The 26,439-nt window shown below is 48.8% G+C and overlaps 1 protein-coding gene across 1 annotated transcript in view; it reads right to left on the reverse strand.

The window, feature by feature from the left end:
• Positions 1 to 1,805: 1,805 nt before the first annotated feature.
• Positions 1,806 to 26,439, reverse strand: part of LOC125430496 (prolylcarboxypeptidase) — a 50,390-nt gene continuing 25,756 nt past the window's right edge. The window contains exons 2-9 of the mRNA XM_048492426.1: positions 24,503 to 24,643; positions 23,975 to 24,076; positions 21,093 to 21,274; positions 19,232 to 19,389; positions 15,403 to 15,575; positions 8,975 to 9,139; positions 5,795 to 5,982; positions 1,806 to 3,405 (exon numbers count right to left, since the gene is read on the reverse strand). Coding sequence (XP_048348383.1) covers positions 3,192 to 3,405; positions 5,795 to 5,982; positions 8,975 to 9,139; positions 15,403 to 15,575; positions 19,232 to 19,389; positions 21,093 to 21,274; positions 23,975 to 24,076; positions 24,503 to 24,643 — 1,323 coding nt within the window. The 3' untranslated portion in view covers positions 1,806 to 3,191. The remainder of the gene's footprint in view (positions 3,406 to 5,794; positions 5,983 to 8,974; positions 9,140 to 15,402; positions 15,576 to 19,231; positions 19,390 to 21,092; positions 21,275 to 23,974; positions 24,077 to 24,502; positions 24,644 to 26,439) is intronic.

Below are 26,439 nucleotides of genomic sequence, written 5' to 3' on the forward strand. Positions count from 1 at the left end.
TCACATAAAACAGGCCAACAGTGCGTGGGATTCATTACAAGATTTATTATTTCAATGTACAGACCACCCCTCCCGTTGCAAACCAGCCGATGGAGGATAGTCATAAGAACATAAGAATAAGCCAGCTGGATCAGACCAGAGTCCATCTAGTCCAGCACTCTGCTACTCGCAGTGGCCCACCAGGTGCCTTTGAGAGCTCACATGCAGGATGTGAAAGCAATGGCCTTCTGCGGCTGTTGCTCCCGATCACCTGGTCTGCTAAGGCATTTGCAATCTCAGATCAAAGAGGATCAAGATTGGTAGCCATAAATCGACTTCTCCTCCATAAATCTGTCCAAGCCCCTTTTAAAGCTCTCCAGGTTAGTGGCCATCACCACCTCCTGTGGCAGCATATTCCAAACACCAATCACACGTTGCGTGAAGAAGTGTTTCCTTTTATTAGTCCTAATTCTCCCCCACCCCCCCAGCATTTTCAATGGATGCCCCCTGGTTCTAGTATTGTGAGATAGATAGATCAATGATAGATCTATGAACCATGACAGCTGGACAGCACCTCTCAATTCAGAGGCTAGGTAGCAACCAGCAGGCAAGAGTCATAGCTCAGTGGCACAGAATCCACTTGGCATGCAGGAGGCTGCAGGTTCGATCCCTGGCACCGCCACTTAAAACGGCAAGGCAGTAGGTGGTGTGGAAGCCTGAGACCTTGGAGAGCGGCTGCCAGTCTGAGAAGACAATACTGATCTTGATAGACCAAGACTCAGTATATGGCAGCTCCGGGTGTTGTGAGGAGGAGGGCCCTTTGTGGCATCTCACGGGCTCCTGCTAGAAACCGGATGCAAGAAGGCACTTGAAATACCCATTCTGACTACTTTATGCAACGTAGGAATTACAGAAGCTCCCAGGAGTCCCCTGAACATAATCTGAAAGCCACTGGCATATACTGTAGACGCCCTTTAATAAAAAGAAATCCAGTGGAAAAGTGAATTGCAAACAGAGGAGAGAACGCCCTCCTTTCCACTTAGCACAAGCAACGCTCTCTTTTGCAGACGTTTGCTTAGACCAAAACGTGACAAAAGCAATGTTAAAAGAAATACGCAGATCCAACGAACGCAGCCCTGAGTGTTTACTGCAAGTGCTGTGGCAAAGATATAAGCTTCAAAGCTGAATTTGGGAAGGTGGGCGGCGGCTTCTGGGCCTCCTGTTTCTGGGGGGGCAGGGGGCGACCAGAAAAATGGAAGCGGTCCATGGTGGTCCACAGCCCAACATGGGATAGCAACTTTCCAGATCATAACACCTGATCAGCCTGAATGTGAGCAGGACTGACTTGCGTTTGCCTCTTGCCTTAACCATGTTTATTGGACATCAGGGGCTCAAAAAAGGCTCATCCCAAAATTATGGGTTTGTCCCCATTCCGTCATCAAGAGTTTGACCTCTTGTCCTGTCCGTGGGGCTGGCCCATTTGATGACCTGGATAAATCCAGACATCCTGCTTTTCTCCCCTGCTGAGACTCAAGAGAGGCTGAGAACGTTCTTCTCTCCTCCATTTTCTCACAACAACCCTGCAAGGTAGGTCAGAATGAATGCGGTGGGACCAGAGTCATGCAGCTTCCTCGGTGGAAGCAGAGACTTGAACCCAGGCCTCCTGGGATCCTAGTACAGTGGTGGCGAACCTTTGGCACTCCCGATGTATTGGACTACAATTCCCATCAGCCCCTGCCAGCATGGCCAATTGGCCATGCTGGCAGGGGCTGATGGGAGTTGTAGTCCATAACATCGGGAGTGCCAAAGGTTCGCCACCACGGTCCTAGTACAACGCTGTATCCACTATCTTCTGCCAGCTCTCAGCACCACGGCAGCAGTTTCTTTAATTTCCCTTAGTGGGAAATGAGGCTTGCCTGAAACGCACCTGTATTTTGTGACAAGGGGTCCCGAAGGACAAAGTGCAAAAAGACAAGAGCAGCAGTACAGGTTTGGCCCACAGCTGGGTGAAGAAAGAACCTTCAAACATTTTTTTCCCTAGTATTAGCGGAAAATCCTGCAGCAATGCAAGCTGAGCTCTCAAAAACCAACAATTCTTTCAGTGGTGCCCAACGTAGCAATATCCCCCTTCCCCCCCCGCAAAAAAATCAGATGCTGCAAATCAAGCACAAAATCCTCTTGCCCGCTGCCCCCTCTCTGCTATCCTCCCTGGGCAGGCACAGAGAACAAGGCCTGGATGGAGGGGGAACAGCTACGAAGGATAGATTGTGAGGGAAGAAAGCGGCCCGCAGGGGGAAAAGTTATTTCCTTGAAAAGGCCCTCTTCCCTCTGCACGCTCCTATTAAGCCAAAGCTGCTTACGGAATGCTTCACGCTGCTCGGTCGCTACTCAGCTCCTGAACGTAAAACAAATGCAAACTAAAAGCTCCTGAACATAAAACAAATGCAAACTAAAAGGACTAGTGCCAGCAAGCTTATTTTGGCACTTCCGGTCTGCCAAACACAGCCATGCAGGGGGGAGGGTCCTTCAACTTTACTGCCTCCCGCGGCACGCTACGTCGTCCGGCCAGCTGGATTAGAATCTGGGGAGACCCACCAGCTCAGGCCAGCATCTCTAACTAGTGGGATTCGTCCCTCGAGCACCGGACGTACAAGGATAGACTGCCTCCGAAAATGAAGGTTCCATCTAGCCGACGCAGCTCACAGAATTGCCCTCCGTGAATACAATTCATCTTCTTTTAAAGCCATCAAAACCACTGGCTGTCACAGGAGATGATGGCCAGATGTCCAAAGGACATGGGCGATGAAGGCGTGTGTGTTTGTGTGTGACTTGTGACTGCTTTTCTTCCAGAAGGCATCCCGAAAAGGATGAAAACGCCACATACATTTGTGCTTATATCTTTCTGGAGTTAGGAGCAGATGCAGCCATAATAGCAGCATTTTTCTTGGGGGTGGGGGGGGGGGTTGGAGGGAGAGCTTTCCAAACTGTGCTATTGGGCTGCTTGGGAAAAAAAAAGCCAAATGCAACCGGAACAGACTGGGGCTGCCCAGCAAAAGCCCCCGCCGATTTTTGTCAAATTTAGTTTCACAGCCCTTGCACAATAGTCTTGACAGCCGCTTAATAAGCCCGGACAGCTCAATGAGGTCCAGCTCAGCAGAGTTCCCAGATGACATCACAGGGAAGTCCCGCCCACAGAAGGCAAAAGGTCCGGGTTATTTCCTGCGTCTGTACTCCTCGTCCTTCTTCATCCAGAGCTTCATGAAGTGGACCTCCAGCAGCCGGGCCTGCAGCACGGAGTTGGGGTCGTAAGGGCTGTTGGAGCGCAGGTCCAGGTGGTGGGCGCCTTCCGGGATCACGACGGCCACCAGAGAGTTGGTGATGTTCCGAGTCACTCCACCCCCGGACCACGGGTCAAGCCCACCGTTGCTGGGGAAAGAAGAGCAACACAGGTCACCCCTGGGACACAAGCACCACATTATGAGCGTCGCTCAGTGTGCGACTCGCAGAAATGCATGAAACTCTTCCGAGTAGTTAGAGCAGTGATGGCGAACCTTTTTGAGACCAAGTGCCCAAACTGCCACCCAAAACCCACTTATTTATCGCAAAGCGCCAACACGGCAATTTAACCTGAATACTGAGATTTTGATTTAGAAAAAATGGTTGGCTGTGAGGTGTGCATTACTCGGGAGTAAGCTTGGTGGTAGTCATTGGCTTTGCTTTGAAGCAACCATGCAACTCTTCGAACGGGTGAATCACAACCCTAGGAGGGTTTACTCAGAAGCAAGCCCCATTGCCAGCAACCGAGCTTACTCCCAGGTGAAGGATCACGCTTTAGTTCTTTGCATGAAAATCAGTAGGGTTTAACAGCACTTAACAGGGTTACCTACACTGCTTCCCCAAAACGAGAGGTTTAATGCTAATAATCGAGCCCAGCGGCCCAGGCAAGCCTAGATGTGGGGGGGGGATTTCCCCCCCACATGATGAACTCTGTGCGTGCCCACAGAGAGGGCTCTGAGTGCCACCTCTGGCACCCGTGCCATAGGTTCGCCATCACTGAGTTAGAGTAATGGACTAGAACTTGGGTTCAAATCTGCAGTTGTCATGTAATTCACAGGGGACCTTGGACCAGTGTCAGGACCTCGGCCCTCCTGCCATCGAAGAGCTGGGCTCGGGTGCGAGGACTCACACCTGGCTGTGGGGAGGGGGCGGCTGTCTTCACGTGCTGATATGTGAATGGACCTTTTTCCTTTTCTTTCCTTTTGATGCCAGCAACGATAGCTAATTAGGAGCAATCCTGCCTCCCCAGCAGGAGGGGGTGGCAGGGGCTGAGTACTATCACTGCATTGGCCTTGAGATGCTCAACTCCCAAACATCTTTCTTTCTGTTGTGTTATTCTCACCTTCTATGGGAAACAGGGAGGGGGGATTTATAGCGGGAGCTCTGAGGGGATAAAGAAGAGTCGAAGAAGAAGAGTTTGTATTTATATCCCCCCTTTCTCTCTAAGGGCAATTGAATTTTCACGGTCTGGCAGAACTGGCTTTCTAGCTGTTATCAATAAAGACTTCTGATCCAGCATCCAGAGTCCGCTTATTTACTTCAGTCTCAAGACCTGACAGCCAGTCATCCTCTTTCAGCCTAACGGATCTCACAGGGTAATTTTTTTTTAAATGGAGTCGTCACCCTGAGCTCCTCAGGAGGAGGACAGGATAAGAAGAGTTGGTTTTTATACTCCACTTTATGTATTTATTAAACTTATAGGCTGCCTCTTCCCCGAAGGGCTCGAGGCGGCTCACAAAATGGCTGTTCTCCAAACAGCAACTCAAAACAACATAAAACTTAAACCTATTAAACCCATTAAAATTTAAGCAGCAGTTGCTCACAACAAATATAAATTAAACAATAAATATAAATTCCCCTCCCCTCCCCACAACAGACTATGTGAGGTAGGTGGGGCTGAGACAGACAGAGAGAACTGGGGCTGGCCCAAGGTCACTCAGAAGGCTTCATGTGGAGGAACGGAGAAATAAACCCGGTTCACCAGATCAGAATCTGCCACTCTTTACCCTGACGAAAAAGCTATAGGCATAGTGGCCAGGAAATGGGTCTGAATAAAGCGGAGGGAGAATCACAGAGTCTTTGGGCCTACAGCTCTTCATCTTCCCCAGCTACTAGACTCAGATCTTCAGTCAAGCCAGGAGAGAGCATGATGCTGGCAGGGGATGATGGGAACTGTAGTCCATAACATGTGGAGGACCGTGAGTTTGACACCTCTGTCCTAGTACATCACTGTAACCACGGCAACATATGGAATGCCCTTGGGCTATCCTCTGAAGCACAGGATAGCCCAAGGGCATTCCATGTGGCTCCATGGTTACAGTGATGCACTAGGACAGGCGAGACCTGTGGCTCAGATGTAGAGCTTCTCTTGGTAACGCTGAAGGTGCGAGGTTCAATCCCTAGCATCACTAGTTGAAAGCAGCAGGAAGTGGGTGATGGGAAGCATCTCTACCTGGAGAACCAATTGGCCATGCTGGTAGGGGCTGATGGGAATTGTAGTTCCTGAACATCTGGAGAGCCGCAGGTTCCCTACCCCTGTTCTAGATCACACCAGCCTTACTGGACCAAGCGTTTCATTCAATACAAGAGAGCTTTAGGAACGCACGTAAAGAACACAGAAAAGCAACCTCTTACTGGGGCTGGCACTGGTGGCAGGAAGGGGCGCCATTCATTCAAAGGCGTCACAAGCTGTGAAAGGGTTAAAAGGGTTTCAGAGTCCCTTACAGGAGAAACGAAATATGCATCCTCAGTGTCTCACCTGAAAAGAATGTTGCTGTGCGAGCTGATGTTTCTCCCCCCGTAGGAAGTAGGGATCCAAGAAGGACGAGGCCGCACGCCCCACGCCTTGTAGCAATCGTCCGAGTAGCTCTGGAAGTCCCACTGCTGCGGCTCGAACATGTCGTTGACGCCGTCCGCGCACATGGGCATCACCATTTCAGTACATGCCTTTGCGGACAAGGACACAGGAAGAGAGAAAGACGGTACATTAGTTTCACTGGCGTGATTGTTGACGCAGGGCCTTAAGTATATTCATGCTACGAGCAGAGGCATTCCATATAAGTCTGGATTTGACTCTGCACGGCCGCCAACCGAGGAAATCGAACAGCAATTGGGCCGTAGCCTGGCATAGAGCAGATCGCCAAGGCGATTAAAAGGTGGGATTCCCTGCCAAAGGATGTAGGTCACAAGCACAGTAGTTACTAGACATGGTGACAACAGGAAGACTCCATATCCAGAGGCAGTAAAAAACCTCTGCAGCCCAGAGCCAGGAGGCAACGGCAGGAAGGGGTGGTCTCTATTGTCACTGACCTCCAGAAGAACCAGCTGACCACAGTGTGAGACAGAATGCTGGACTAGATCAGTGATGGCGAACCTTTTTAAGACCAAGTGCCCAAATTGTAACCCAAACCCCACTTATTTATCGCAAAGTGCCAACCCAGCAATTTAACCTGAATGCTGCAGTTTTAGTTCAGAAAAAACCAGTTGGCTCCCTCATCCTCCGCCCCACCCGCTCGAGCAGGGGCCAGCCTGCTCTAGCCTCCAGCAAGTCCTGCCTGCACCGCTCTGTGCCTCTCTAGCATCTCTGCTTCCTCTGTCCTCCCCCCCCGGCAGAAGCCACCCGGAGCACAGGCACCAGGCCCGCCAGCCGAGTCCTCCCTGCTCACCACAGTGCACGCATGTCGTGCCCAGGCCAGCCTAGATGTGTGTGTGCCCGCAGAGAGGGCTCCAAGTGCCACCTCTGGCAACCGTACCATAGGTTCGCCATCACTGGACTAGATGGACATACTGAAGCAGGGCTCTTCTAAGGTTCTTATCAGGGGAAGGTCTCGATCGCTATGCTATGCCATTGGACCTCAAGAGGAATTGTTTTGCCACTGTGTGAGACAGGACGCTGGACTAGATGCACCACTGGTATGATCTATCAGGGTTCTTCTTAGGTTCTTATAAGAAGAAGGCCTCGGCCTATACGCTGTGTTGTTCTCTCCAGAGAAACTGGTTGGCCACTGTATGAGACAGAATGCTGGACTAGGTGGACCACTGCTCTGATCCAGCAGGGTTCTTCTTATGAGGAGGAGGCGAGTTTGGATTTATATCCCACCTTTCTCTCCTGTGAGGTGACTCAGGATGGCTTACAAGCTCCTTTCCCTTTTGAGAACATAAGAAGAACAACAAACCCCTTGGGAGGTGGTTGGGGCTGAGAGGGTTCCCAAAGAACTGGGACTAGCCCAAAGTTACCCAGCAGGAATGTAGGAGTGGGGAAACACATCTGGCTCACCAGATAAGCCTCCGCCACTCAGGTGGAGGAGTGGGGAACCAAACCTGGTTCTCCAGATTAGAATCCACCTGCTCTTGACCACTACACCACACTGGCTCTCATGAGGTGGATGAACCTTGCTGGAAAGGCACAGCCTGGGTTACACTCACAACCGATACGTCAACAGAAGGTGATCTTATTGTATCTTGGAAGTGAGAGCAGAGTCAGGGTCTCAAGCCTGAACAGAAAGCTGTTGTATGAAATGATCCTGATGGCTCCACCATTCACAAGCAATGTGATTCTGGGGCGGGGTTTAAAAAACCTCATCACAAACCAGCTGTGAACACTTGCGCCTCATTAACTTTGTAATCTCCTCGGGGCAGAGACTCACCCCTTCTTCTGCCTGTGCTTCTCCAAAATGCCACAGGCACCAGGCCTAGAAGAAGAAGAGTTGGATGTATATCCCCCCTTTCTCTCCTGCAAGGAGATTCAAAGGGGCTTGCAAACTCCTTTCCCTCCCCCCACAACAAAGACCCTGTGAGGTAGGTGGGGCTGAGCGAGCTCCGAAGAACTGTGACTAGCCCAAGGTCACCCAGCTGGCATGTGTTGGGAGTGCACAAGCTAATCTAGTTCAGCAGATAAGCCTCCACAGCTCAGGCAGCAGAGCAGGGAATCAAACCCAGTTCCTTCAGATAAGAGTACACCTTCTCTTAACGACGCCACTGATGGTCCTACTAGGTAAGTAGCACAACAGCCAACCACAGGGTGGGGCACTCTTGTCAATAATGTGATCTAGCCAAGTCCTGTGCTTAGGGCAGAAGTTTATCATCACATGACAAAAAAAAAGAAGAAACTCTTAACACTCCCACACACGCCAGCTGGGTGACCTTGGGCTAGTCACAGCTTCTCGGAGCTCTCTCAGCCCCACCTACTTCACAGGGTGTTTGTTGTGAGGGGGGAAGGGCAAGGAGATTGTAAGCCCCTTTGAGTCTCCTGCAGGAGAGAAAAGGGGGATATAAATCCAAACTCCTCCTCTAATCCTGTATTGCTGCATGTTTCAACCCCCTGAACAATTGGCCATGGTGGCAGGGGTTGATGGGAATTGTAGTCCATGAACATCTGGAGAGTGCCATAGGTTGGCCACCCCTGCCCTATCCCAAACATACATGAGGGGGGGCGGGGGAACAGGCTGAACTTTCGCCCGCTTTCTGCAATGAGAAATACTGGCCTTTTTGCATAGTTCAGAACAACTCAAAAATTCAAAATTGGCACACTGACCTGGATTTGGATGTAAACATCATTTACAATAATTCAAAGCAACATTTACTCAAAGTTATTTTTTCATATATATATTATGCACTTTAATGTTCTCATTATAGTATATCAGAATAAGGTTAGCATTCGTGTGAGTGGATTTACATGTGTGCAATAACAATGAAAAAATAACTGTGAGTAAATGTTGCTCTGAATTATTGTAAATGATGTCTACGTACAAATCCAGGTCAGTCAATGTAATTTTTGCACAGTTATTCCGATTCTAATACATTATTAGCAGCACACTGTTTTCTATCTTGTGGGCTTTTTGCATAGTTGCCATATGAGTCACAAAAGGTTTTTTAAAAAATAGGACGTTTTCAATATCGCCAGACCCAGCTCTCCCTGCCACGGGAGGGGCGGGTGTACCTGGTAATACCAGCCCTGCATCCCAAGGCTCTGCGTAGCAGTCTGAGATAAACTGAAGCACGACGTATTGCCGGAGTAGTTGTAGTAGACGTTGACGGCTTGGAAGACGTTTTTCAGCAGGGCTTTGTCAGGAAGTTTGGGCCGCTGCAGGAATTTGCAAACCACCTATGGGCAGAAAAGTGGGGAGGGGAAGAAAGGGTCAGTTCGAGGGAGGAGTCACGATTGGCGCAAGCCTCAAAATGAGTGATGGTGCAGTGCTACACAACCGCAACTTAAGAAGAAGAGTTTGGATTTATGTCCCATCTTTCTCTCCTGTAAGGAGACTCAAGGTGGCCTACAAGCTCCTTTCCCTTCTTCTCCCCACAACAGTCACCTTGTGGGGTAGGGGGGAGGTAGGTCCCAAAGACCTGTGACTAGTGCAGGGTCACCCAGCAGGAATGTAGGAGTGCAGAAACACATCTAGTTCACCAGATAAACCTTCAGGTCTCCAGATTAGAATCCACCTGCTCTTAACCACTGTGGCTAAACAGATTCTCTATTCAGGGCTGGGTCTGCCAATTTGTATCACCCAGCCAAGTAAGTAAATTCTCCATCACAAATCGGGGGCAGGCATAGCACCCATCCTTTAGGAACGAAAGAGAACCAGAAGAAAGATCGTCTGCGCTTATAACGTCACGTTGCGGTGTGGGATTCTTTCCTTCACATTCCATAACGGAGTACCCAATGAATCTAATTAGCTGCAGGTCCCAAGCTGAATAAATGGAGGTGCTCTGTCACACAACACAGAACTCGCTTCCGGAACTCACTGCCACAAGGCGGACTTCTGGGGGAACGGCCTTTCATTCGGATGGAGCCTCTGAGCACTCCCAGACTACCCACTGTTGTTAGGGGCTATTCTGCCAGCTGCAAGTTTTTCTTAGGTCTCGCCTCCCCAGATATTGGGGACCTTAAATATGACAGGTGGACTGGAAGGGTCTAGATTTTTTTTTTAACAAAAAGTTTTATTATTACATTATTGCATTAAACATTACATATTAGACATTCTAATAATAAACATTCAAACACACAAATCACATATCACATTATACATTACACCCTACTAATTCGACAATAAATCACTGTGGACATTTGAAATTACCCCACAAATATACCCCCTCTTATACCCTATCCCCCTTATCATCTATACCAGTGATGGCGAACCTATGGCACGGGTGCCAGAGGTGGCACTCGGAGCCCTCTCTGTGGGCACACGCACACAGAGTTCATCGTGTGGGGGGTGGAAAATCACCCCCCCCCCCCATGCACATCTAGGCTGGCCTGGGCCACTGAGCACGACGTGCGTGCACCACGGTGAGCAGGGAGGACTCGGCTGGCAGGCCTGGTGCCTGTGCTCTGGGTGGCTGCTGCCCGAGGGGTGGGGGGGGGGGGCGCAGAGGAGGCAGAGATGCTAGAGAGGCACAGAGAGGTGCACGCGGGACTTGCTGGAGGCTACAGCAGGCTGGCCCCTGCTCGAGCGGATGGGGTGGAGGAAGAGGGAGCCAACCATTTTTTTCTAAACTAAAACCTCAGCATTCAGGTTAAATTGCTGGGTTGGCACTTTGCGATAAATAAGTGGGGTTTGGGTTGCAATTCGGGCACTCGGTCTCAAAAAGGTTCACCATCACTGATCTATACCTTCTCTCTGGAAGGGTCTAGATTTTTGACCCACAAGTTCTAAAAAAAATTCAGAATCAGCAGTTCGAGTGAGCTGCTGAGCTCTTGGAAACCGTCTCCCCCCCCCTTTTTTCCCCTCCTTGATCTTCTTCCATTTTCTTTCTTATCTCTTCCCCTTTTTATTCTCTGTGATTTTTCAAAAGAACTCACTGCTGCAAGGTCTGGAGACAGTCACCTGGATCGCTGTTTTTTTAATAAGCAGATAAGAGTCCATCTATAGCTAATCCAGTTGCAGGACACAACCAATCCAAACCAGGATCCTGGGAACCTTTTAAAATGCTGTTCCCAGCAGCTGCTGCCTGGCTAGATGGAAAGCCAGCGTGGTTTACAGTGTTGGATTGGGATCTGGGAAACCCAGATTCAAATCCTCGCTCCACTACGAAAGCTTACTGGATAACCCTAGGCCAGTCTCAGCCGAACCTACCTCACAGGGCCATTGTGAGGATAAAATGCAGGGAAGGAGAACGATGAAAGCTGCTTTGGGCCTCCACTGTGTAAAAAGGCGGAATACAAAGTAAATAAATAAAATGTGTCCAGGTTGGGGAAGACAGACCTGCCCACAGAGCCAGTATGGTATAGTGCTTAAGAGCAGGTGTACGCTGATCTGGAGAACTGGGTTTGATTCCCCGCTCTACCACTTGAGCTGTGGAGGCTTATCTGGGGAACTAGATTAGCTTGTGCACTCCAACACATGCCAGCTGGGTGACCCTGGGCTAGTCACAGTTCTTCGGAGCTCTCTCAGCCCCACCTACCTCACAGGGTGTTTGTTGTGAGCGGGGAAGGGCAAGGAGATTGTAAGCCCCTTTGAGTCTCCTTACAGTAGAGAAAGGGGGGATATAAATCCAGCTCTTCTTCTTCTTGCAAAACATAGAATGCAGTCTTGCCCTATGGGCAAGTGGATGAAATAAAGCATCCTCCCTCCCACACAGCGCGTGGTTTATATACTGTATAATGAATAAAGCTAGAGGCCAGTGGCTCCTTAACAACTAACAAACTTTAATCTATTTTAAGATTTTACGAGTCAAGAGTTGGCAAGCAGGCCGGTCCCTGCCCAAAAGAATATACAGCTAGAAATAAAATATTCAAAGAGGTGATATTCAGAAACCAGCAGGGCATTTTAATCCTCTGGAGATGCTGATCTAAAAGTTCTCTTACAAAGGCAGCTTAATTCATTTCAGATTCTTATATCTTAATTATTTCACTTACAGGGCCGCAATTTCCTGTTTTATCTCAACATCTCATCCGGCTTTGGGGTTTATCTTTTGCCTGACTAACTGCTGGGAGTGTTTCACACTTGCTTGGGATGAGGCGCTTACTTTTCAGACGGGATCTTGTTTTGCACCCACCTGAAAACTCCCCCGCCCACCCAGTTCTCTGTCCCGGGCACAAACCAGCACACTGATCCACCTGAATGCTTGCTGATGAAGTGAACTCACAGAAGCTTGGGACGGAATCGACGTTGTCTGACCTAAAAGTGCCACTGGACTCCTGCAGCCCTGGCATGGAGGGCCCAGTCCAGCCCAATCCTGTCAGATCTCAGAAGCTGAGCAGGGTGGACCCTGGTTAGTATTCGGATGGAGCAGGAGGAGGAGGAAGAGGAAGAGGAAGAAGAGGAAGAAGAAGGAGGAGGAGAAGGAGACGGAGGAGAAGAAGAGGAAGAAGAGGAAGAAGGAAAGAAAGAAGGAAAGAAAGAAGGAAGGAAGGAAAGAAAGAAAGAAGGAAAGAAGGAAAGAAAGAAGGAAAGAGTCTCCTTGCAAGAGAGAAAGGTGGGGTACAAATTTAAAATTTTCTTCAGCCACAAGTGTAGGGGACAGTTCTTCACTCATTTAGGTGAATTCCCAGCTTTCCCAGCCCAATGGGCAGCCTCTCGACTGGAACACCAAAGACCTCCTTTGCTTGAACAGATACGCAGTGCGGAAGTTAAAGAATAAATGCTTAAGACCATGCTACCTTCTGCAGCCAGCAGCCAGGAGCGGGGTGGGTTGGGAAGCCAAGAAAAGCCCCCGCTTGCCAGAGGTTATCCTCCATTCACACTTGAGCGGATTAGCTCGCTTACATTCAGCTGTTTGAACAGATCCCTCGCCCCTAAGCTCTCAATACACCTCTCCTCCACAGTTTGGATTATCTCATTAGTTTTGCTACTGAAGCCGGCTAGATTTCAAAAGGTCATCTCACGAAATGGCTGATGCCACCCAGAGAGACTGCGTACACTGAAAGCAGAGATTAAAGGCAAAGAGAAGGAAAGCATCTCGGGTTCATGCACCGCTGAACCCCAGCTTCTTGCAGAAGGCTCTCCGGGGGAATTGCAAAGGGTCTTTAGCAACACATGGCCATTTGGGACTACGGCAAGCCAAAAAAAAAGCAAGTGGTGGATGGACGGAAGAAAAGAGATGCACCCAAAGGGCTGGGGGAGGGGGGGCCGCCTTAAAATAAAGGAAGTCAGCATTTTTGGCTCACAAAAATGATTGCCGCCAAGTTGGAACGCTGAAGCCGCTCCCACGCCAGCACCTGCTATTGCTGCCAAGGCAGGAAGTGGAATTAAAACTATCATTCAGCTCAGCGCTCCCCATAAAAATCCCACAGTGATTACCTGCTCGTCCCCAGTAAGATCCTGCTACGTTTGCGTTCAAAAATAAAGTCCTGTTCAGAAAAGCATCCCTCTCTACCCCGTCCCATTTTTATTCCACTTGCGAACACCTAAACCTGCTCATAAGATATTTTTTCACATGAATCCAAGCACTAATGGTTAACAAAGGACATTCCTCTTGATATGAATACTCATAAGAACGAGCCTGCTGGATCAGACCAGAGTCCATTTGTCCAGCACTCTGCTGCTCGCAGTGGCCCACCAGGTGCCGTTGGGAGCTCACGTGCAGGATGTGAAAGCAACGGCCTTCTGCTGCTGCTCCCGAGCACCTGGTCTGCTAAAGCATTTGCAGTCTGAGATCAAGACTGGTAGCCATACATCAACTTCTCCATAAATCTGTCCAAGCCCCTTTTAAAGCTATCCATGTTAGTGGCCATCACCACCTCCTGTGGCAGCATATTCCAAACACCAATCATACGTTGCGTGAAGAAGTATTTCCTTTTATTAGTCCTAATTCTTCACCCCAGTATTTTCAATGAATGCCCCCCGGTTCTAGTATTGTGAGAAAGAGAGAAAAATGTCTCTGTCAACATTTTCTACCCCATTTTCTACAACTGGTCTGCATCAAGCTTTTTTTTGAGAGCGGGGGGTAACCTTAATCATTTTTAAAACACAGGTTTTTAAACAGAGGCTGGATGAACTTATGTCGGGAGTGCTCTGACTGTGTGTTCCTGCGTGGCAGGGGGGTGTCAGATTCCCCGTTCAGACAATGAATCACTTGATTCGTTCAAGGCTTTTATTGAAGACATGTCAGGAACATAAAAAGAGAGAGTTCTGGCGGAAAACGCGCCAAACCCTTGGTAATACGAGTGTAAGATCCCCACCCCCACATGAGAAGCAGACAGTTTGCATTGTCCACCCTGGAGTCCCTTCCCAGCTGCAGAACTCCAAGGCCACAGCTAGAAGTGATAACACGGCACCTGCAAAAGCAATTCCCCCTCCCCAACGGCACCATCGTGACAGGGGGTTGGACTTGATGGCCCTTGTGGTCTCTTCCAACTCTATGATTCTATGATCACTGGATCACAGAACTATGGAGAATTTTTTGCCTCAATGTTTGTTTTAAATTCTCTCCAGTGCAGGCCCTGCTTCCTCACAAGTCCGAAAAGAGCTGCTTCCTACTGATTTGTACAGCCCTTGATCAACCCCAAACTGGTGGTCCCTGGCCCCTTGATGATGCGGCTGGCCTCCACACAGGCCAGGGCCTTTACGGCTCTGGCCCCGGCTGGTGGAACGCTCTCCCGCCAGCTGTCCGGGCCCTGCGGGATCTCGGTGAATTCCGCAGGGCCTGTAAGACAGAGCTGTTCCACCGGGCCTTTGGAGGGACCGGCTGCTGATGGTGCCCCTCCCCCCCTTTTTCTTGGCTCCTACATCTGGGCCGTATATTATCTGATGGGACTCGATGTTCCTCCCTTTGGGAAAGGATTTAATAATAGGTAGCCGGGTGCCACTCACACTTATAATTATTAGTATTACAGTTAGTCTTTTGCTGCTTTTATAGGTTTTAACTAATTTATGATGGTTTTATGACTGTATTTTATTATATGCTGCACACCGCCCGGAGCCCTTCAGGGATAGGGCGGTATAAAAGCACAAAGTATAAATAAATAAATAAATAAATATCGGATCCTGTTCACTAGTAGGGTGGGGCCTGCATGCACACGTTCATTCCTTTTGCTTTACTGCTTTCTTTCTCATGACTGCAATTTACAGATCAAAGACCACGACAGTATAAAAGAGGGGCATCGAGGAAAGTAAAAAAATGATGAGGGTCAAACAGAAGTCTCAATTGAGCGTTGCCTGTTGCTGCTGCAATTGAATTTTTAATTTGATTTTTTAAGTCTCCACAAATCAATTTGGGGCAAAAAAAAAGCACTAAAACACAACAGTGTTCAAGATGGTGGTATCTGTTCAACTCTTAGTGTGGAAACAGGCCAGGTCAGTCGGAAGGGGCTTCACAATTCCCGTTATTGGATTCTTGGCTGCTGTGTGCAGTTCTTAGGACAAAGCAGTAGCTAACAGAGGGAAGAGAAACCCACCACAAAACCCACCACATCCATTAAGTTACCTGAATAGGCCAGGCAGGGAGAGGTTGCAGGAAATTGGCCTGATAGGGGTAATCCACCATGGCTAAGTTCACCCAGGTCTCACTCAGCCAGCCTTTGAAGTTAGCCACATCCTGTGCAGTTTTCAACGGACTGCACAGCCGGAAAGTGCAAGACATCCACCGGGTGCCTTCGGCTGAAGAAGAGAGAACAGAAGTGAACGCTAAACAGATGCTCCTGAACCGTGCACAGACCAGACCTGGGAAGCTTGTGGTCGTTTGTGTTGGAATTTTCAGCCCTGTTTGAATGCAGCAGGAGCACAAGCAGCAGGGAATTCTGGGAAGCTGCACGAACATTCTAAAGGTGACAGTTAAAAAACGTTGGTAGTTCTGTTGTTCCCTGACTGACTGAGAGAAAAGAGGTTTCTCTGTGTACTGCTAACCAATGCTAGGTAAAAGTGCTTTTTGACTAAAGATACTGTAAAAAGCTTACTATCACAACCAAAACTGTAACATACGATGAGCCGTGAATGTAACCATATACCGGAATATGTGATACTTTGTTGATATGCATATACTGTTTATTTTTCTCTCTCAGTTAAAGTAAAGTTCTCCTGACGTTTATGAACTTCTGAGGTAAAATGGCTGGTCACTTGAGAGATAACTATTCTTATTTAACGTGCCGCACAATCCACATTTCTGCTCGTTACTCTGCTTGACAGAATTATATATTCTAAATATACCTGTTGCCCTTCAATTTGCACCTGGGACGCAGGACGGGGCCTTAAGCAGGGTCGGAGAGCAAACTCATCCAGCCTTGCTTTACCCGGTCCATCCAAAGGTGGATCTCCACGGGTGAAAGATCTTCGCCAAGCGAGGGGATCCAGGATATCTGACATGCAAACACCGGGCCAGCCCTGCTCGGTTAAAATAGTTTGAAATCACTGGGGACGTGACCTTCCTGACACTGCCCCAACAGAATCCTGCTGAGTTTACAGGTGGAAGTGCATGAAAATCTGCACAGGGTCTGCCAAGGGAGAGGCAGGAGATCCCCTGTTTGTCAGTGTTTCATTGGTTCATTATAAGCCATGTGGAAATACCACCAGGATTCAAACCTCTGCTCAGTTGTGCCGTTTAATCAACAGCCTCGAAGACATTCTTCTTCCTTGACCCGGTAATGAATAGAGGCCATATGGTCCACAGATACAATCTACAAATTACGGGGAGAAACGACAGGGTCCCCAACAAGACCTGTGACTAGTCCAAGGTCACCCAGCTGGCATGTGTTGGAGTGCACAGGCTAATCTAGTTCCACAGATAAGCCTCTACAGCTCAAGTGACACGAGTGGGGAATCAAACCTGGTTCTCCAGATTAGAGTGCACCTGTTCTTTACCACTGTGCCACTGCTGCTGGAAGGTAAACTGTGGCAGCCAGCCACATTAGAATCCACCGGCTCTTAACCACTACACCACAGTGGCTTTAAAGAACACAGGTGGTAGGTCTGCTTGCTTGAGTCTCCCCACCTGCCCCGACATACTACCTGGCAGATGGGGTGACCATCCTCTTTAAACCCACTGCTACTGAGACCATTATGGATTTGTTCTTCAGCAACATACAGGACGCTCTGCCAAGTTGATGTCAGGAAAATTACGGTGAGGAATGTGGTTGGAGGAGCACTTTGGCCAAGGGTGAGGAATGGTAACGCCCACTGCTTCGGTTTCATAGACTGATCGTGTGGGTGAGTTAAGTGCCAGTTTGCTTCTGATTCATGGTGACCCTATGAATCAAAGTCCTCCAAGATGTCCTATCATTAACAACCTTGCTTAGGTCTTGCAATTGAGGACCATGACTTATAGAGTCAATCCATTTTTGCTGCGTCTCCCTCTTTGCCTGCTGCCCTCAACTTTTTCTAGCATTAATCTTTCCCAGGGAGTCATAGAACTGTAAAGTTGGAAGAGACCCCAAGGGCCATCAAGTCCAACCCCCTGCCATGCAGGAACACATAATGAAAGCAACTCCTGTCACATGGCCATCCAGCCTCTTTACAAGCCTCCAAAGAAGGAGACTCCACCACACTCTGAGGTAGTGCATTCCACTGTCGAACAGCCCTTGCTGTCAGGAAGTTTTCCCTGATGTTTAGGTGGAATCTCTGTTTTTTCACCTTGAACCCATTACTCCTGGTACTGATCTCTTGAGCAGCAGAAAACAAGCTTGCTCCCTCACCAATATGACATCCCTTCAAATATCTCAACATGGCTATCATGTCTTCCCTTAATCTTCTCTTCACCAAACTAAACATCCCCAGCTCCCTAAGTCTCTCCTCGTAGGGCATGGATTCCAGACCTTCCACCATTTTTGGTTGCCCTCCTCTGGACCCATTCCAGCTTGTCCATATCCTTCTTGAGTCTTCTCTTCTCATTATGTGACCAAAGTACAATAGCCTCAATTTAGTTATTTTAGCTTCTAGGGATAGTTCAGGTTTGATTGCACCATGCATCAGTAGTTAGGAGACCAAGAGAGCTGCTTCATTCTAGAGAGCCTCGATTGATGCTAAATTTATAAGATCTCGAGAAATGCATCTTACCTGGATATGCCTCTGCAGATGCTAGCCATAGATCCCAGCGAAAGGACCAAAAACTATCAGGCCTCAGCCACAAAGCCCAGAAAACCCACAACAGCTAATCCCCTTTTTCTGCTACCTTGTCAGGGGCTGCGCCTGGTGATTGAGGGGTACTTTCACTCCAATTGTAATTGATTCAAGATATCTGTAACCTGATTGATATGTAAAGAGCCTTTCTCTCTCTTCTGATCTTTATGGCTTCAACACGGATTGTAGATAACTAGGCTAATGACCCTGGTGAGCTAATCCCCAGAGAAACAGGATGTGCCCATTGCCCTGAGGGGGGAGGCGAGCCAGGTGGCTGTATCTATCCCTATAGCTACCTTGGGGCGCCTACAAACAACTCTCTTCACATGTATTGTCAAAGGCTTTCACAGCTGAACTCAACTGGTTGTTGTGGGCTTTCCGGGCTGTGGTCTGGTAGATCTTGTTCCTAATGTTTCGCCTGCATCTGTGGCCAGCATTTTCACAGGTGTATCACAGAGAGAAGTGTGTTACACAGTGTGTTTACACTGGATACAGTGTGTAAAACACTCCTCTCTGTGATACACCTCTGAAGATGCCGGCTACAGATGCCGGTGAAACATTAGGAACAAGATCTACCAGACCACGGCCACGCAGCCCGGAAAACCCACCACAACCAACTCTCTTCACACTTTCTCTGGGAAAATGGGAGGGGTAACTGACTGGGGATAAAGGGAACCAGGAAAGCCATGTCTGGCAGAACTGGCTTTCTCAAGCTTGGTACTCCGCAACCTTTCAATAAACGCGACTGATCAAGAAGAAGAAGAAGAAGAAGAAGAAGAGTTTGGATTTATATCCCCCCTTTCTCTCCTGTAGGAGACTCAAAGGGGCTTACAATTTCCTTGCCCTTCCCCCCTCACAACAAACACCTGTGAGGTAGGTGGGGCTGAGAAAGCTCTGAAGAACTGTGACTAGCCCAAGGTCACCCAGCTGGCGTGTGTGGGAGTGCACAAGCTAATCTGAATTCCCCAGATAAGCCTCCACAGCTCAGGCGGCAGAGCGGGGAATCAAACCTGGTTCCTCCGGATTAGAATGCATCTGCTCTTAACCACTACACTACTGCTGCTCCCAAGAATCCACAGTCCATTTATTGGCTGAAGGTCTGAGACCTGACAACCTTCAACTTTGCCTAGCATGATGGTCTTTCCTGGCATCATCAATACTTAAAGACATGGCTTCCAGCAGAGCATTCCTTGCTTGCTGCCTACCTGTGGAAGCCAGACGGTCGATGGCAGCCCAGGAATTCCGGATGCTGTCCGCACAGCAGTTCCCGCTCTTGCGAAAGTCCTGAGTCACTATGTTATAGAAGGTGCTGCAAGGAACCAAGTCTGCAAACTGCCAGATGGGAGCCGACGCTGCGAGAGCTCTGGGAACAGAGGCGAGAAAGACAACACTCAGTCACTACACAGATTTCTTCAAGCGCTTGTGGTAGAAAAACACCCTGAACGTTTCAAATGGGCAGCCGTGCTAATCTGGAATAGAAGATCACAATTCAAGTCTGGTAGCACTTTAAAGACCAGCAAGATTGACAGAGCTTTCGAGAGTCGCGGCTCTCTTTGTCAGATACCCTGGATGTGTTCAAGCGCTTGACTCGGATTCAAACGCCACGTCGGCACACTGAGTCGCCATTCGGAGAGGGTGTCAGGCCTGGCTCCCACCTGGCCTGGCAACACAGGGCCGGTGCCAAGGTCACACCTGCACTTGCAGTTATCTCCGTGTTAATGGCCCATCCTGTTCCAACCACTGCTTGTAACGAGAGAAATGTGCATCACCCATTCCTCGGGCTCGGAATGAGTTCTATCGCTGTCCTGGAGTTTGGAGCACACTCAGAGGTGGGATCCAGCAGGTTCTCACCAGTTCCCGAGAGTGGGTTACTAATTATCTGTGTGTGCCGAGAGGGGGTTACTAATTGGGTCTGCTTTTCCGTTAGAAATTCCACTAGGTCCAAAAATCATAAAGTCCTGTTGTTTCCTATGTGGCTGGTTAGCGAAGGTAGGAAACGGGATCATTCTCCCTGTTGGGCTGTTTTAAAAACATGTTTTAGAAATATGGTCAAGTTCCTTGTTTAAGGAAAGTCTCCTTCTTTTGATTTCTAGAAACAAAATGAAGTATTTGAAAGTATTAAGTATTTGACAGGCAGTCAATTAGAGGAGAAGTAGTTGTTTCTGTTGGCAGTAGACAATAGGACTTGCTAGAATGAGTTTAAGTTATGGACAGAAAGAGACCAGCTGGAAATGAGGAACTTTTTTTTTTACAGTAAGAGTTTTTTACAGTAACAGAGAAATTATTAATGCCCTGCCCCCAGAATGCCCGGCCACACCCCCGCAGTGCCCCGCCCGGCCCCACTGGCGCTACGCCACTGTTTGAATCCCACCACCATGGGAACCTGTTACTAAAAATTTTGGATCCCACCACTGAGCACACTGTCTTTTCTTATGCTGCCTATTGTGGGAACAGGTGGGAGGGGGGAACCCCAGAAGCAGGGAAACTGGAGACATATGTTCGCTGGAAAGCCCGAGCTCTCAGCTCTGGCTTTCTGCAGCTGAGGTCCTGACACAGTCCAATAAAGCTCTTGAACCTTTCCTGAGTCTCAATTATTGACTGGAGTAACAGACCCTTACAGAGGGAGAATGTGGGCTTGGACTCTATGTGCCAAGTCATCCACTTGGTGCAACCACATGGAGGAAAGACCTCTCCCCATAACAGAGACCTTGTGGGGTAGGTGAAGCTGAGAGAGTTCAGAGAGAACTGTCACTAGTCCAAAGTCACTTAACAGGCTTCATGTGGAGAAGTGGGGAAACAAATCCGGTGCACCAGATAAGACTCTACCGCTCCTGTGAAGCGGGTGGGGAATGAAACTTGGTTCTCCAGATTGGAATCCACCTGCTCTTAACCACTACACCACGCTGATTAATTATATATAATATAAGCTAATATATATGCCAATATGTGGAACAAGGACAGATATTTCTTGGACGTTCTCATACTGCGCCACAACAAATGTCCTGCTTTCTTCAAAGAAATCTTTAGAGTCCCATGTTTTTATCAGAGCTGATTTCCAACACTCACCCAACCACTACGTGGGGGTATTTCATTCGAAACCAAGCAGCAAGCATCCCGCCATATGACCCCCCTATGGCAATGGCAGGGGTGTCCTGGGCTCCCGGGACAGTCTTCTTCAGGTGCCGGACAAGGACTGCAAAGTCCGCCAGAGCTTGCTCCGATGTCAGGTAATTCAGATATCTGGCATCCTGAAAAAAGGTGGGAGAACAGAGGAATTAACAGAAGAGAGTCCCAGGTCCTAGGACAGTGATGGCGAACCTTCTCAAGACCGAGTGCCCAAATTGCAACCCAAAACCCACTTATTTATCGCAAAGTGCCAACACAGCAATTTAACCTGAATGCTGAGGTTTTAGTTTAGAAAAAACGGTCGGCTCCGAGACCGGCGTTACTTGGGAGTAATCTTGGTGGTAGTCAGTGGCTAACCGTGCAACTCTTCCAACAGGTGAATCACGACCCTAAAAGGGTTTACTCAGAAGCAAGCCCCATTGCCAGCAACCAAGCTTACTCCCAGGTAAAGGATTGCACTTTAGTTCTTTTCATGAATATCAGTGGGGTTTAACAGCACTTAACAGGGTTACCTACACTGCTACCCCAAAACTAGGTCTTAGGTTTAATACTAATAATCCAGCCCAGCAGCCCAGGCCAGCCTAGATATGGGGGGGGGGGGGGACTCTGTTTGCACGTGCCCACAGAGAGGGCTCTGAGTGCCACCTCTGGCACCCGTGCCATAGGTTCGCCACCACTATCCTAGGAATTGGGTTCTGCTGCAACATTGCTCATTCAGCCTAAAGGACAATGAAAAGAAGAAGAGTTTGGATTTACACCCCCACCTTTCTCTCCTGTAAGGAGTCTCAAGGTGGCTTACAAGCTCCTTTCCCTTCCTCTCTGCACAACAGGCACCTTGTGAGATAGGTGGGGCTGAGGGAGTTCTGAGAGAACTGTGACAGGGCCAAGTCACCCAGCAGGAACGTAGGAGAGTGGAAACGCATCTGGCTCACCAGATAAGCCTCCGCCACTCGGGTGGAGGAGTGGGGAATCAAACCCGGTTCTCCAGATTGGAATCCACCTGCTCTTAACAACTACACTATGCTGACGGTCATCATGCAGGGATGCAGCAAGGGACACAGTACATTAACGGCTCAACGGAAAGGGTGGTTGCAAAACGATGGGGACAAAGTCCAATTTTACCTTATCTGACAGTGGGCAAGTTCCACTCACCTGGCCACACACTTGTGTGGTGCAGGGGGGAGTGTTGGTCAAGGGAGACAAGAATTTGCTCATGGGCAAAAGTTTTCCTCTTCAAGTGGCGAATCTGCATTCATTCCAATGTAATAGAACTATCAACAAAAGCTACTTTGTTACAACTCACACTCGCTATATTTAACAGGGTACTCTTCTATATTGCAGCTTGTATTGATGAACAACCCCAGACTGCTTATTTTCCCATGCACACGGTTATGCTTTTGCCCTTTGTTGCCTCAGCATTCCCAAAAGACCCTAGCAGTCCTCTGCATCGGAAGTCTCCAACTTGGTGCCCGCCAGCATTTTTTGAAAGTAAGCAGGGCTTTCGCTCAGCATGACTTCTGATAGACTTTGTAGGGTTTGTTTAGAAGTTGCTTTGGTGGCAACTGCCACTACAGAACAAGGATCTTCACTGTGTGCAGTGGCGTGCCAGGGGTAATTGGTGCCCGGAGACAAATTGTCTCCAGGACGCCCCCCAGGCTCTGCCGCCCACCACCCCAGCTCCGCCCCCTGATGCCCCCAGGCTCCACCCCCACTCCTCGACCCGCCATGTCACCATGGACATGGACATGGGCAAGGTCTAGGGTGCTTGGAGTCAGCAAGAAGTCCTGCTGCCTCGTCATTTTTGCGTGCCTCGGACGGGGTCAAGGCGTGCAAAATGACAAGACAGCATGACTTTCTGGTCACCTGGGGGGCCGATTTTGCGCCCCCCACGTGACCAGAAGACTGGTGCCCTAGGCAGATATGCCACTGACTGTGTGACTGCAAGAAAATGTTCCTGAACCACACGTTCATTTAAAAAGGCACCTTTTAAATAGTTTCTGCCTGAAATATTGATGTTGATCCATGAATGCACTTGAGGTCTCCTTCAAACTGAATATGCATTCCTTCTCGGTTGGATTTTCCCCTCTCCCAAACACACCGCAGCTCGGATCAAAAAACCTTTGTGGTTTTTGAAACCACAGCTGCAGAAAGCGCAACTTTTCCTCTCACTTTGCATGGAAAGTGAAGGAGACCACCTATGTTTGGCTCGCATGGGGTTTGCTTGCTCCTCCCCACCTTCCCCGCCCGCCCAACAGCAGCTCCACCCAATCTTCGGAGGCAGCAATTAGAAGGACTTTTTTTTCTTTACTTTAACACTGCTCAGCAACAGACAGGAGAAAGGAGATCTACATGGAATTGACACAGTCTAGCAAAATGGACCCAAGATGGCACGCAAAATAAAAAGGCAGCAGAGAGCAACCTTCACAGGGGGAGGCTGCACGGAATGAATGGGCGAGTAAAATGATGGATCAAATCAGCTGTGGTCGCTTCGCAGCAGGAGAATCTCACAAACAAAACACCACAACAATAGCAGGAAAAACTCACTGTGAAGCTGACAGTAGTTAGGTGAGCCCTACATGCATAAAGAGTCATAGTTAAAGTTAACCACGACTTCGCTCCCTCACAATTTGGGCTGACTCTGCCATTTGAGGCTTCCATACTGTGGCCTCTTGTGGTAGCCATTTGGAAGTGCTCACCACTCTGTCAGAATTTCAAAGAGCCCGCAGGCTCAAAAAGGCAGGGCATCGCTGGGCTAGAGGTTAAGAGCTTAAATTTTTTTCCTACAGAACTGGCAGCCAATTCTGTCGGAGGAAAGTACTTACGTCGAACGATTTGTTCCCGAAGGGCAGGGACTCCCCATAGTATCTGTGCTCAGCAAATATCAAGAGGGCGCCAAGCTCCTCAGCTACGTTCCACATAAGACCCTGGCAAGGAAGAAAAGGTATTTTAGACCTGCAGGGTGGGTACCATTCTGATGATGATGAGGAAGAAGAGGAAGAAGAGGAAGAGTTTGGATTTATATCCCCCCCTTTCTCTCCTGCAGGAGACTCAAAGGGGCTGACAATCTCCTTGCCCTTCCCCCCTCACAACAAACACCCTGTGAGGTGGGTGGGGCTGAGAGAGCTCCGAGAAGCTGTGACTAGCCCAAGGTCACCCAGCTGGCGTGTGTGGGAGTGTACAGGCTACTCTGAATTCCCCAGATAAGCCTCCACAGCTCAGGCGGCAGAGCGGAGAATCAAACTCGGTTCCTCCAGATTAGATACACGAGCTCTTAACCTCCTACGCCACTGCTTAACTGCAACAGACCCCCCAAATGTTTTGGACAAGGAAGAAGTCACAGCAATACACACCGTATTGTTAGCAAACCAGGTGATGTCGCCTTCGTTGCCTGTATAGAAAAGGATTGCCCCATCACCTGGCCTCCAGTGCTGGTCTGCTATGAGGAAGCGCTGCTTGAACTTGCCGTCTTCAGCAAAGCCAAAGTGGTCAATCTGTAGGAACACAAGCAAGGAACCCACAATGACATTTTTTTTTTTTGGGGGGGGGGGGGGGGCGGCGAAAACCTTCAGCATACCAAAAAAAAAGCCAGTTCTGTAACAAAAGAGAAGAAGAGTAGTTTGGATTTATATCACACCTTTCTCTCCTGTAAGGAGGTGGCTTACAAGCGCCTTTCCCTTCCTCTCCCCACAACAGACACCTTGTGAGGTAGGTGGGGCAGAGAGCAGAGACAACTGTGACTAGCCCAAGGTCACCCAGCAGGAATGTAGGAGGCCAATTCTCTCTCTCTCTCTCTCTCTCTCTCTCTCTCTCTCTCTACCACCCCCCACCAATCATACTATTCAACTGCTGGTCCAAACCAGTGGTGGGATCCAAAAATTTTAATAACAGGTTCCAATGGTGGTGGGATTCAAACAGTGGCGCCGCCGCACAAACACACCTCCAGTCCCTATTGGGCAGGGAGGTTGCTTTAGTAACCCCTTCTCGGGACTCAGAAAAAAATAGAAACCACTTCTAGAGAAGTGGTGAGAACTGGTTGGATCCCACCTCTGGTCCAAACCCCTTGGGAATATCATAAGGACAAAGGATGGCTGGGCCACAGATTCCCTAGTGATGGGAAGGCGCCAAAGATTCCTGCTACCCGCTCTTGGTACATGACCCAAGGGCAAAAGGGCACATCCTGCCTGCATTATTCTCTTGCTAGTAAAAAGTTCAGGGAAGGCACAGGATATCCTCCGGCAGTTTTGAAACCCACGCCAACAAGCCAAGCATTTTTCTTTCCTTTTCTAATGAGAATAACTTCTTTACAAGGTGTTGTGCTGGGACAATTGGTACAATAGCCAAAAGGGAGACACCTTGCTATGCGTTAGGTCTCAATCTTGGAATTAATAAACGGCCTCTGGATTGTCGATCAGTGGCGTTTATTAGAGAGGTAATGGAGCACCCAGTTCGCAAGGAGCCAGTTTTGCCCGACCTGGCTTTTGCAACCCTCTTTATCCAGAAACAATCCCCTCTCCCCGGATTCCCCAAAGAATGTGAGCAAGAGTTACATGGAGCCTAAGCATGCCCCAAGGTCAGCGACAGATAGAGATAAAGCCACCTAGCCTCCTGCCCACACAGAACAACGGAAACACCCCGTTTCCCATGGGAGTAAGGTGTGTCAGGGACAAGCATGTGAAATCACAAAAGGAGGATGAAGAAAAGAATGTTCCACTAACACAGGGATTACATTGAACAGGCAGAGTGCACACATCTAAAAGCAGGTACACTGCAGGGCTGAGTCTCAATCACCTAGATACAATCACCACTTATGGTTTATGCAGCCATAGTCTCGGGTTAGGAATGCACCTCAATCAAGTAGGTGCCGCCCCTGACACTATGGATTAATGGCTGCAGCATTATATGTGCCACAGCCCTTGGGTGAAAATGCAGGTTGCTTCTGGGTTCTCATCCGGAGGAGTTCTCTGGTTTCCGACCCTGCCGATCTGAAACTAATGATCGACTGATACATTTGCACACTGCACGCACGGTTTTCAGAAACCAGATCCCCTTTGCAAGCCCCCCTGAAACAGCCATTTCAATTTCCTTCACAGGAGCCATAATTTTTTTGCTATCCTCCTGGTTGGGTTCTTACTGTTTATCATTATGTATAGGTGGTGTAATTATTAAGTGATGTTGCAGGGATGTTTTATTAGGATGTTTTACGCTGTCATGTTGTGTGATGATGTTATTACTGAAGATTGTGATGTTATATTATGTTGTTAGGATACACTGTTAAGCATTGTTACAT

The sequence above is a fragment of the Sphaerodactylus townsendi genome, linkage group LG04 (assembly GCF_021028975.2).
Source record: "Sphaerodactylus townsendi isolate TG3544 linkage group LG04, MPM_Stown_v2.3, whole genome shotgun sequence".
NCBI lineage: Eukaryota > Metazoa > Chordata > Lepidosauria > Squamata > Sphaerodactylidae > Sphaerodactylus > Sphaerodactylus townsendi.